The 12,837-nt window shown below is 45.1% G+C and overlaps 1 protein-coding gene across 2 annotated transcripts in view; it reads left to right on the top strand.

Moving 5' to 3' along the window:
- SYN3 (synapsin III) overlaps positions 1 to 12,837 on the top strand; it is a 408,941-nt gene that overhangs the window by 41,211 nt on the left and 354,893 nt on the right. For both annotated transcript variants that reach the window (XM_045187147.2, XM_053922017.2), the window contains one exon: positions 7,515 to 7,572. In XM_045187147.2, the coding sequence (XP_045043082.2) occupies positions 7,515 to 7,572 (58 nt within the window). The remainder of the gene's footprint in view (positions 1 to 7,514; positions 7,573 to 12,837) is intronic.

Raw genomic sequence — 12,837 nt, 5'->3', positions numbered from 1 at the left:
AATATACAATTTAAGTCCAATAAAATAGGACTTTGGACTCCATGAGGTTTGCCAGTTGGCAACTTCTGACAAAGAAGACAAGAGTCAGGGCAAATAGGCATTCTAGCTCCTCTTCTGGGCCTGTCTCCTGGCTAGACTGTAGGTTCCAGGACGGCAGAGAGGCTGTTTTGTTCAGTGCACTTCCTAGGGACTGGCGCAGTGCTGAGCACATAGTAGACCACGTGGGTGATGGATGGGTGATGGATGGATGGGTGGATGGATGGACAGATGGATGGATAGGGGATGAATGGGAGGATGTGTGAATATATGGAGAAGTGGATGGATGGAGAAGTGGAGGGAGGGAAGAAGGAAGAGGGAGGGAAGATAAGTCTTCTCGGTCTTCTCCTGTGCACTCAGTATTCTCGGGGTCCTCATCTTCTCATCCTCTATGTACCATCCATCCCCCTTTTCTGAAATGACTGTGTATCATTCACTCACACCTTGGTATGAATTACCTAGTGTATTACCTTTCCCATGGGAACTTCCCCTGGTTGGGTTCTTAGTAGTTCATTACATGTTTGCTGAGGGAACAGTTTAGCCTTCTAAATGTTAACCCTCTTGGTGGAATGAAAGTTTCAGACTTTCAGATATCTGTGGAAATAAGGGAGACCCAGTGTTGTGTCATTGGAGAGGGGAGGGCTAGGGACTGGGAGATGACATTCTAGCCCATCTCTGCAGTCACAGTAAGTGGGTGACTGATGACTTTGTTTACCCTAAAGGCCTGTGTCAGGGAGCGTCCATGCAGGTTTCCATCATGCTAGATGTGAAGCGGGAGTTCCGTTCAGGGTAAGGAAGATACTGCCACCTTCTTCCTCTCGGAGAGAGAAAATGACATGTCTCTTCCCCCAGGACACCCGCAACTGACCTCAGCCCTCTACCTATGCTGTTGAAGGGCAGGAGGGAAAGCGATGAACATTAAACACCTACCATGTGTCAGGGATGTCATCCATGGGAGCCCCGTGGCAGACTTAGTAATGTTCTTGCTTTTTACAAATGAAACTGTGACTCTGGACAGTTGACTTTTTCTGAGGCAGCACTAGGAAATAAATAGAGCTGAATAGGATCTAAGTCTGTCTCTAATGCTGGCAGTGCCCACACAGCCTTCCACCTGGAGAGGGAAAGCCCCACCCTGATAGCCCACAGGTGAGCAGCGCACGTGTCGCAGCCTTCAGCTCTGCATCCTCATGGAATCTTCATGACAGCCCTGTGAGTAGATTTTCCTGTCCCCGTTCTAAGATGAGGAAGTGGAGGCTTGTCCAAAATCACGCAGCCAGTGCCAGAGCTGCCAAGGCGAGTCTGGACCTTCTGCCCCACGCCTGTTGCTCATTTTTCCTGCCCATTTAGGAATATGCCCCAGGAAAATTCATCACCCTCCCCGTGCACCCACAGAATCTACCTAAGTCGTTTCCCCTTTTCTCTTCTCACATACACACGCATTCAGGCCCTCCCACGTTCATCTTCGAAGCCCTTGGCCCTGGCAAAGAATAGGTACCATATAGGGAATGGATTGGTGACTGAACTGGTCACTCGCCAGGGAAGCAGACCCTGGCTCTCGGACTGGGTTAGGGTCCCCTTCTGTGGTTGGACCTGAATCTTTGGGCTAATGCCCTTTGTGGTCATCATCCATTTATGTGTCTCTCCGTCTGGTTATGCTGTCTTCATCCTTATTTCCTTAGAGCCCGCAGGCTCTGGCATATAGTAGGTGGTTAATAAAAGTGTGTTAAGTGTCTTCCAAAGAAGCCTTCCCTGGCCAACCTAAGTCAGAGCTCCCCTGCTCCCCACGCGTATTCTCTGTCCCTGTGCATCTCACTCAACAGTACTCATCATTTCTTTTTCACCTGCTTCATTTTAGGACTTTTCCAAGAGCATTGGTAGCTCCACAAGAGCTGAAACTGTATCAGCCTTTCCCTTCATGTCTAGAAGGATGCCCAGTCCATACAGGCCTCAGTAAATAGTGATAAAATGAGGGAGTGAAGAGATGCTGTGAGTTGTGACCCAACCTATCCACAAAAATCTCCCTTCCCTATTGTTGTCAGAGCCAATGAGAGGATCTTTGTCACATCCTGTGGCTTGGGACCCCAGTAGGTCTCAGTTCCTAGGAGGTCCCTATACAGGTACAAGGGGCCTGTTACCCTCAGAGGGTCCCTTTCTTAAGGGACCTTTCTTAACCCACTGGAACCCTCAAGTTAAAATGCAGAGGGGACCCTCCAATGATGGAGGGTCCCCTCTGGCAGTGGGAAGGGGCCAGGAGGGTTAGCTATTCTGGGAGTGAGTCATGGTGCTAGAATTGGATCTCTAAATTGGACTTCTGTGTTCAAAGGTCCTGCTTTGGCCACATCTCCATTCATCCAAACTGCCATGTGACTCTCCCTGTCTTGCTAAGTGGGAAAGCCTTGTGTGTGTCTACCTTCAGTGGTCTCCTGTGTGGTCCATCTCCCCTGCTTCAGTCCAGGCTGCAAATGAGCAACTGATGTGTTGCATTGGAAACATGAAAATACCTTAATGGCACTGGATTCCTGCATCCCTGCCCTCTCCCCCTCCCCCAACAGGGGTGACCTGTGGGAAGGTGTCTGTGCCTGAGACAGAATGTTCCTGACCTCTCCTCCCTGGCAAGGGCATTGCCGAGGCCTAGACCTCCACTCTACATCCCAGACGGGTTTATTGGGAAGTGCGCTGCTTGGACACAGGTGGATCCTGTTTGTGCTAATTCTCCTCTTCCTTCTGCCCTGCTGCAGCTGAGAAAGACTAGGTACCCGCTGCTCATAAATCTTTCTCTCACACCACATCCCGCCTCCCCAAATAGGGATTTCCCACCCCAGGCAGCGCCAGTTTTATAATATTCTCCTTCCTGGTGCCTCTGATGTGGCAGTAAAATATGAGACCACCCACAGAGATGGAAGCTTGGTAGAATGAAGAGCTGCCCCCACCTCCTTCCCAAGACCAGGGACTTGACTGATTGGCCAGGATATTTGGGGAGGTCGTGATGAGAATAAACATTATTAGGGCATCAGGAAGAGATCTGTGTTAGGGAGACAGAGTCCTCAGCACAGCAGGGCTGTCCATTTTACCTGAGGTCAAACTGGCTGAGCAATTACAGAGGCAGCAACTCCAGCCCCCAAGGCATCTAGAATTCTACACCATCCCTACCTTTCCCGCTGCCAGACAGAACTGTTCAGAGGCAGCTCAAGCCTGAATGAGCCCCCGGCAAGGAGGCAGCAGTCTGTGTGGCCTGTCAGGAGACAGACTTCTGACTCCTGGCCAGGCAGGGGGATGGACCGCCTGACCCTAAGCTTCAGCCTTGCGTCTGTCTGCCAGGCCCTGCAGTAAAAACCCCACAGATGGGCAAAACAAGTGTTTCTCCTGGGAAGGTGAGGCCTTTGAAGGCTGGAGCGACTTGGGTGGTATTGGCATAGTACAAAGTCTCTGGGTTCCAGGTTAGAATCAAGTCGAGGGCTGCCAGTTGTGCAGGTTGGACGCTGCACCATCTGACCCCACAACTTGGTGTAGATTCCTAAGTGTATTACAACAGTGTACCAGTAGGTGGCGGTAGCATGTCTTGAGGACTGGATACCCTATCCCTGGAAGACATTATTCATTTACCCAGTCAGCAAACATTTGTTAAACACGTGCCTTGTGCCCTGGCACTTTGTGCCGGATACTGGAGATTCGGTGAGCATTGAGACACAGTTTCGGGTTTCCAGGCTCTTACAGACTAAGTGTGGGGGGGGAGGGGGCAAACAATATGTAATTACAGCACAGGATGGTATATATTATAGTGGTTGAGTACAGCACTCTGTGGGAACCCAGAGGAGGGACACCTAACCCAGCCTCATTAGGGGGGGTGCTTTCAAGGAATACTTGATGGGAAGAGGCAGCCACGCAGAGAAGAGCAGCAAGCCATCCTGGTCAGGGAGAACACACGTGCGAAGGCTCAGAGGCATAACAGCATAGGGTGTGTTGAAGGCATAGCAGGAAGTCAGGTGTGTCCGTGTGGTGGACAGAAAAGTGGAGGAGAAATGGGCCATAGGTCAGCAGGGTCCCGATCATGAAGGACCCACAGGGTCTGGACTGAATCCCCCCAATTTTTTAACACATAAGGTGTCATTCAGTGCTGCCACTTGGAGATGTTGTGGGACTTTGAACAGGGACTTCTCCAACCAGACCGTGTGGGGACATCTCCTGCCTGACCACCTCACGGGGCTGGCATTAGGGTCAAATAGGAGGAGGGATGTGCAGGGGCTTGAGGCCTCATGTATCAATGCCATTTATTTATTATTTTCGTCATCATCCATCACTTATTGCACCCGTGGGACAAATCAAAGTGAGGTGAATGGTAATTCTGTGTTGTAACCTCCATGTGGGTAAGACCACGTGGCGCCCATAGGCACAGAGTGAACGCTCAATAGCTCTTTGTTGTTGGTCATGACTCTTTGTCAGGCTCTGGGCTGTATGCTTTGGAGCTGACTACATGCCAGGGACTGTTCTGAGTGCTTTCTGTGTCTTGTCTGGCTTTATCCTCACAACAACCCTGTGTGATAGCTACTAGGATTATCTCTGCTTCCCAGACGTGGAAACTGAGGCACAGGGAGGTTGATTGAGTAACCCAAGTTACAAAGCAAGTGAGTGATTGAGCTGGGGTCACATGCAGGCAGTCCAGCCCTGAGTCCACTACCGTCTACTGCCCTGTGACATGAAAGATCAAGTGGATTTCTCACCACAGCCTTGGCTAGTAGATGTTATCACTACTTGACAGATGAGGAAACTAAGACCTAGAGGGGTTAAGTACCTTGTCTTAAAACATATGGTGAGTGAGTAGTAGAGCTAAGATTTTGCCCCAGCTATACGATTCCAAATCCATGCTTTTTCCAGTATAGTAGTGACTGCATTCATGAGTTACCGTCCTGAGGTCCCAGGCTCACCCAGTACTTCTATTAAACCCAAACTAGAGGAATCCTTGACCTAAGTCCTGCTGTGACCCTTACCAGCTAATCTCTTCCTGACGGCAGAGGAGGGCCCTGCAAATTGCACCCTTAGGACCATGCACCCTAGAATTCCCTACCCAAAGGGACAAGACCTAACTCCAGGGCCTGTAGAGGCCAATTCTCTGGTCCATCCTCCCAAGGCATGGCCAAGGGACAACTGTTGATGGGGCCACAGGCGAGGAGATGAAACTTGGCCATGTGGCCTGGGCCATCCATGAGCCTGCACAGGAAGTGCCGTCATCTGTAGGACAGAGAGGAGGGTGAAAGGAGAATTAGGGATGTCAGTGGGGACAAGAGACGGCAATTCCCACATTGCCGTGTTCTGGTAGAAATCCAAGAAATCTGAGAAGTCTAAATTATGACACTTCTAGAAAATTATGAAATTGCATTTATTAAGGAAAGAAGACAGATGTGTTTTATTTAAATGTTTGCTAGTTTTCTATGTCATTTTTAAAAGAGATATAGGCCTCCATTTATTCTTTTGCCCCAGGCCCCACAAAACATTAAGGATGGGCTTATCCCAGTGTCTGGAGTTTGCTGACACTACCTTTTGAAGGTTTGTGATAAAACCCACAAATTACGTGAAAAAGTTCCCTTTGCATGAGGCTGACTTTACACACATTTTGTCTAAGACCATCCTGGGAAAAATAAAAAACAAAATCTTGCTTTCAGTTCACACCAACAGCTCCTGTCCCACTAAAATCCTGCCCTGTTGACATCTAAGCCTGAGAACATTGTAGGAAAAAGGGGTGTTAATATGAGAGCCGTTAGTCGTGATGCAGGTAGTATTGGAAAGAAAGGGACTCTACTGACATCAGGTAAGTGTAGACAGACTTTGGAAGCAAACAGACTGAAGCTGGGTCAGAGCATTCGTAGAAAGAATTCTTTCCTTCACAAATGAAAGGATGAAAAAAAAAATACATGGCAACATTGCCATTCCAGGGAGATGATGGAAGAAGATCCTAAGAAGATTCTTGGATATCATGATTACAAATTATTGATTAGAACTCAATCTCATGGGCATACAGACCTAGCTGCATGGAGAGTTGGGATATACATATTTTGGGGTAACTATCTATAAACTCTCTTACTGTGGGAAAAGAAGAAAATGGGTACTGGGATCCAAGAGCTGCCTCTGCCCCAGAAAAGGTTTATGGAAATGCTTATTAACAAAGTGTTCAGATTGCAGCAAGTGACTAAGAGCTATTCGTTTCATCAACCATTTAAAAAAGCAAATGGAAACTTTTGCTACTTTTGCTTTGTGGGAGGACATCTAAACCCAGGAGCACCCTAACATTCCCTGCTATTTTTCAGGGGTGAGCAAAAACATAGGTATGGAATTAGAAGGACAGGACTCAAGCCACTTAGGCGAAATATTTTTTCTCTCTAGGTGTCAGTGTTCTTGCCTGTAGGAAATAAAAATGCCTGCCTCGGGGTGGTTGTAAGCATTAAATGAGAAAGACGATAGGTTAAAGCCTGTAGCACAGAAAACAAGTGTTTTTTAAAGAAAAATCTATCTCTTTAGTCCTTCACTCTTTCAACAGGCATTAATTGAGCTCCTACTGCATGTAAAGCACTCTGGTAGCTAATGGGAATAGAATGATGAATAAGCTTGATTGTTTCTGACCTCAAGGAACTGTGTTATAGTGTAGTGGGAGACAGATATTAAACACAGTTACTCGTTATAATTGTATTAAGTGCTATGAAAGAAAAGTAGCATGACAAAAGAATCTATATGAGAAGAGAGTTGAAGAAGGCCAAGACTAGGGTGCTTTTAAAGAAAAGTGGGCAAATGGGTGGACTTGAGAAATAATTAGAATGTAGAATCAATGGGGATAGGGAGAGAGAAAGAGGTAAGAAGAATGATGTCTCTGTTTCTGCTTTGAGTAATGAGAAGAAGGGATGCCATTTATTGATGATAGGAAAACAGAAGCAGGGGTGTAGAGGAAAGATGATGGAAGGATGACAGATGATGGGTAGGTGGATGGATGGTTGATGGATGAATGGATGGAAGGACAAAGGAACAAGTAAAGTCTACTTTATAGGACATATGGACAAATAGATAAATGAACAGATGGATAGATTCATTTAATAAGTCCCTTATGAAGTATATGGGGTGTAACTCAATAAAATAATTCTGAATATTTATTGATATAGGGTCCTTTATCTCATTTGGTCCTTAAAATAACCCTTAGATATATATCATGCAAGTATGAATTTCATCCTTTCAGAGAGGATAAAACAGACTCCAAAAGGTCAAGTAACTTGGCAGAACGAGAACCTGAGTCTCCCGTCCTCCCATCCAGTGCTCTTCCCCCTCTCCCACGCGATACGTATAAATAGTGAGGAAATGAAGCAGCCATGGTGGGAGGTGAGAGCAGTTTGGTAGAGAATGTGTCTGGATATGCACCTCTGGGGGGTAATAAGACCTTTGGGAGAAGGGAGAAAAGCAGTCTGCATCCTTCCTCAGAGATTTCTTCCTTTCCTTCACAGGGCCAAGTATTTCCATGGAAAGAAGGCGAATGGAGACATTGAGATCCGAGTGGAGCAGGTAGGTTGGAACAGTCTTTAGCGCTATCACCCTACCCTTGTCTACGGCTGGAGCCATTCCTAGGAGCAACCTTGACTCCCAATCTCATGTGGCTACAATTAACCAAGATTACCAGAAAAATTCTGGCTTATATTGGGCATCTCATTAAATTCCAGAATTATTCAGTCCAATGGTTTTCAATCTTTTTGTGTTAGCAGCAGAACCTTCCTTCAAAGGTGATCTCAAGTAGGAGCCCATTCTACAAAATAGAGACAAGTAGAGAAATGGGCATGGGGAGCCCCAAAGCCCATCTCCTCCATTATCTACCTCCCCACCTCCCTGCCATGGTCCCCCACGCATGGAACTACTTGGGCTGGGAACACAGATGGTTTGAATCATGGCTCCCTCATTTTCTGGGTATTGGGCAGATAACTTAATCTCTTTGTACCACCTTTCTCTTATATTATTATTTTATATCATTTTGGGGAGTAAATTATTTAGAACCTCAGAGGAGATTAGAATCACGAATATTGGCTCTGATTATTAGCATTAATATCAACATCCAGCTCCCTATTTTATGGGAGAAAGCAACACGACTTGCCTGAGGCTACATAGGAAGTCAGGGGCAGAATATAGTTCCAGGTCCAGAGCTCCTCCCATTCATTCAGTAAATGCTTGTTGGGGACCTACCCAGTGCTTGGCTTTAGCATGTGAGAGTGTGGGCTCTGGAGCCAGATTCTGGGTTCAAATCCCAACTAACTGTGACTTTGGTGTAGTAATACTTGAGCTCTCTGTAGCTCATTTTCTTCATGTGTACAATTGGGGGATGATAGCATCAACTTTATGGGGTAGCCGGGAGGATCAACTGAGTTAGTCCATGAAAAATGCTTAGAACAGCGCCTACCACATACCAAAACCTAGTAAATATTGCCCTTTTATCATCATTATCATCATCATCATCATTATCATCATCATCATCAAAGACAAATAGTTAATAAGAGAGGAAAGGTCCCTGCTATATGATGAGTTCAGAAAAGTGCAATAAAAAAGTAGAAGGGTGAACTTTTTCAGTGCTCTTTGAGTTTGCTGTGTTGGAGGAACAGAAAGCCTTTCTGAGCATCCAATTTGAGTTGGCTTCATATTAAAATATCTGCAGCTTGCATTTCAATGTGATCCTGTGACTTTCAAGTCCGTCCAATGTCTACTGGTTTTCCTTCCATGGCAAAGAGCAGGTTATTTTTGTTCACTTAACAAATATTTGTCAAACATCTTGTATGCTAGCTAGTTAATGTGGGGAACAAGGATATAGCAGCAGAGGCTCTGTCCCAAAGAGCTTGTGGTCTAGAAAAGCAGGCAAGGTAAGTCTTCACAGGACCTCCACACAGGTGGAATCCAGGAAAAAGAGGTCTAAACTTAGCACTGTGGGCAGCAGAGGCCACATTAATTGAGGGTGTCAGAAATGGCTTCAAGGAGGTGGTACTTGAAATGGATCCTGAAGGATGGGTATGCTGTCAACAAGTGGGGGCAACATGAAGAGTATGCGAGATGGAAGCAGTGTGAGCAAAGGCAAAGAGGCCAGAAATACAGGGTATGGAAAGGTGGGAAATCCGGGTCGGTTGACTCCAAAACAGGATACATCATATTCCCCTGGCCCCAACCTACTCATTGTCCCAAGTTTCCTCTCTCAGTGAAGAGTGCTGCTATCTACCGTCCACCTTAGCCAGAAACCTCACAGTCTTCTGGATTCCTCCTTCTCCTTCCACCACTACGCCCATTCAATCACCAGATCCAGTTGACTCCATGTATCATACCTTCCTAGTCTGTCCACTTCTCTCCAACCCCATTGCCTAGATCCTCGGTTGAACCAGCATCATCAGCTCTCATCCATGATCTTCCTAGTCAACAGCCTCCAACTCCACCTTTTCACCCACTTCCAATTTATATTTTGTACTAAAGCCAGAGGGATTGTTCTTAAAAGGCAAATTAGATTCTTAAAAGTATTAACTTTAAAATCCCTTCCTCGAAGACTCCTTCTCTGAGCTCTCACACCGGGATCTCAATCAGGTAATCCCAGCTCTACATTCCTGGTCATTACCTGAGTTTTCCCTTTCATAGCACCCCAGCTGTTCCTTCCTGGCCCTTATCTGAGTTTTAACCACATATTTGGATGTGGGGTTATTTGCATGAGAGTAGGGGCCATTGCTGCTTAGCTCTCACTCTGCGTGGCACAGGGCCTGGCACGTACTAGAACCAAAACAAATATTTGCTGAATAATAACTTATAGATTCCACAGATTCCAGACTGTTTGTCAGTTTCCAAGGGAGATAAATCACTGCTCTTTAATCTCCCTTAAAAAATCTGAGTTTTCCATAAACCATCTGGTAAATGCTCTGTTGTCAGCTTAGTTAGCCTTGTCTCATTCCATTTGTCAAAACCCCAGAGGCATGTTTTAATTTTACCCTTTTATGTCAGTGCCTCCCTGGCCCAACTTATGGGCACAACACCTATGAGCAGGAGCATCCAAGGGAATTGCCCTAAGAATAACTCACCCTGGGGCTCTGGGGACACTTGGCCAGTCTGCGAGGGCTACAGTCGCACTGGAAAACATAGGCTAATTTAGACTCCTCCTGACTTCCAGCCATCCCCCTCCTTGGAAGCCAGAAGACAAATTAGCCAGGAGACCAATTAGCAGATAATCTGGACATTTTTTCCTGGAAGACATGCCTTCCGAAACCCCATCTTAGAGTCTGAATTGTTTGTCTCTTTCCCATCTGGATCAATGGGTGGGTCACATAAGCAACCCCCAGGAATCTCATATGCATCCTCTAGTGCTTGGGAGAAGTCTCAGGATGGAAGCCACTGTTTAGTCTGAGCTGGCCTCACATTTTGGAAGTCTGTCTCCCAACTAAAGGCCAAATTAACCAGATAATTGCACTGTCTGGGTTTTGCTGGACAGAATGAATGAGTTAGTTGTGGTTGGCCTAGAGAAAGCCTCCATCCCTTCTCTCCACCCTTTTCCCTCCATTTCAAAAACTGCTTGCCTCAGCTCTTGCAGAGCCAGAAATCAAGACACCCTGAGGAGGCCAGTGGGGGAACTACATAGCGTTGCATTCCATTACCCAGAATGCCCTGCTGGCTCTGCGGGGCCTCACAGTGGTGTCCTAGTAGGGTGTGAGAGTTCTGGCCAGGGTGCTTGGCATGTCCAGCTCTCCTCTGTTTATATTTGAGGCAAAGGGTACAAGTCCCCCTCTGTGGGACTAGTGATGAGGTTGATGAATGGATTAATATCAAGTAGGCTCACAGTTCTGCATGACTAGTGAACCAGAGCTAATGAGACAGGCCTTGGGTTTCATTCTTCTCTAATAAAAAAGACTGACCAAAATTACCATGGTCAGTCTTTCCTCGGTGTTACTACAGGTGCTAAAGCATAAGGAACGACCATGCCTTGTTCCAGCACATGGAGAGAAAGGCAAGAGTCCTTCTACAAGTCCTCCACATGAATGCCCGTGGTTCCCTTTGAGCCCTGTTCTTGTGAGATACTGGGTTGAGATGAGATTAGATAGATGTGTGTTGATCCCAGGGAAGGCTGTTGGTTGGAGTTCTGTTAATCTTTTGCCCTCAAACTGTATATTTCCACAACTTAAATGTCTCCTGGAAGCAAAAGTGGGATTTTTCCCTTAAATATTTTTAACACTCAAGACCATTATATACTCAAATATGTATTTTTCTCATACCCATTTGCCTTCCATCCACAATTCTTCCTGGGGCAACCTTCCTTAGAATGAATCAGTGAATATTAGCCATAGATACTGACCCTAAACACTTTGTAATATTTCAAGAAATAATCATCAATAAGATAGAGAAATGGAGGTTGGATGCTCATTCAGTTTGGTGGAATGGTAACAGGTCAGACATTACCTCCATTAGGAAATGACTACTTGATAGAAATACACCTTGAGAGAAATTTGTCTAACTACTTGCCAAAGAGCTCTGCCCTTGGCTTTGCTCCACTCCTCCTTCTTAGGAGCAATTTATCAAATTACATTTGCTGATGACTTGAAGGTGAATGGGAGAGAGAATATACTGAATTGAATTTGATGCAATCAAATTAAATGAGGTTGTGCTACAAGGTGCTATTCAAAAACTTAGCTGGAGAGCAGCAGGATTGGGAAGACTTAGTTTGTTAAAATCATATGAAAAAAAAAAGACCTAATATTTAAGTTGAGTAAATTCTTAATATTTGTGGGAGGAAGTATGGTGTGGACTCTACTTACAGTTAAGATTGTGGCTCCAGAGTAAGATAACTAGAGATAGAATCTGAGCTCCCCCACATTTTAGCTGTGTTGACCTTCCAGTTATGCATATAACATCTCTCAGAATCCGTTTTCTTATCTATAAAATGAGAATAATCATTTTAAATAAGCAAATAAATAAAATATTTTAAAAATATAATTTCTACCCCCTAGAGTTATCATGGAGATTGAATGAGTTAGCATATGTATTATATTTAGCATAGTTTCTGACACACAGACTAAGTGCTCAATAAACTATGATTATGGTTGTTAGTACCCCCAAACCTGATGCTACGTCAGGTCACATAATCAAAGCACAGCACTTAGAATACAGGAAGGTGATGGTGCACACCCGCATGCATGCACACACTCACACACTGTGCTGGTCAGACTCTAGTGAGAGACCCAGCTGAGTGTCACACAGTAAGGGGTAATAGCAACCTGGAATGCCTTCTGAAGAGAGTGATTGGAGCAAGAGGATGGTCATCTATGAGCAAGAAGGTCACTGTGAGGACCTGGAGTTAGGTAGTCCAGAAAAAAAAAAGTTTCTGATAGGACCCAGTCTACTCTTTGCAAATATCCACATGGAGAGAAAGACAAAAGTCCTTTCTCTCCATGTGGTTGAAAATAGTAATAGGCATCATCTGTTGAGTACAGTGGAACCTTGGTTCTCGAACTTGATTCATTCTAGAAGGCTGTTCGAGAAGCGATTTCTTTGAAAATGGAATCATTTTTTTCATTAGAAATAATGTAAATTAAATTAATCTGTTTCAGACCTCCAAAAGATTTCCTGTTTTAACAGTTCTTATATATAGTACCTGTCTAATGTACTGTTTAATCTATAAATATTTTAACAACAAAAAGGACATGAAATGCAAATGAAAATTTAACAAAACGGAAATAAAATGTATGGTAAAAAATGAAAATTTATGTACACACTAGAACTTACCTTTAGTGTTTAGAGCTATTGATGACTGAATATGGAGAGGAGGGA

Source organism: Desmodus rotundus, chromosome 3 (assembly GCF_022682495.2).
Source record: "Desmodus rotundus isolate HL8 chromosome 3, HLdesRot8A.1, whole genome shotgun sequence".
NCBI classification, from domain to species: Eukaryota; Metazoa; Chordata; class Mammalia; order Chiroptera; family Phyllostomidae; genus Desmodus; species Desmodus rotundus.
Note: the sequence above shows the minus strand (reverse complement) of the source record. Positions and strands in the feature narration are given on the sequence as shown.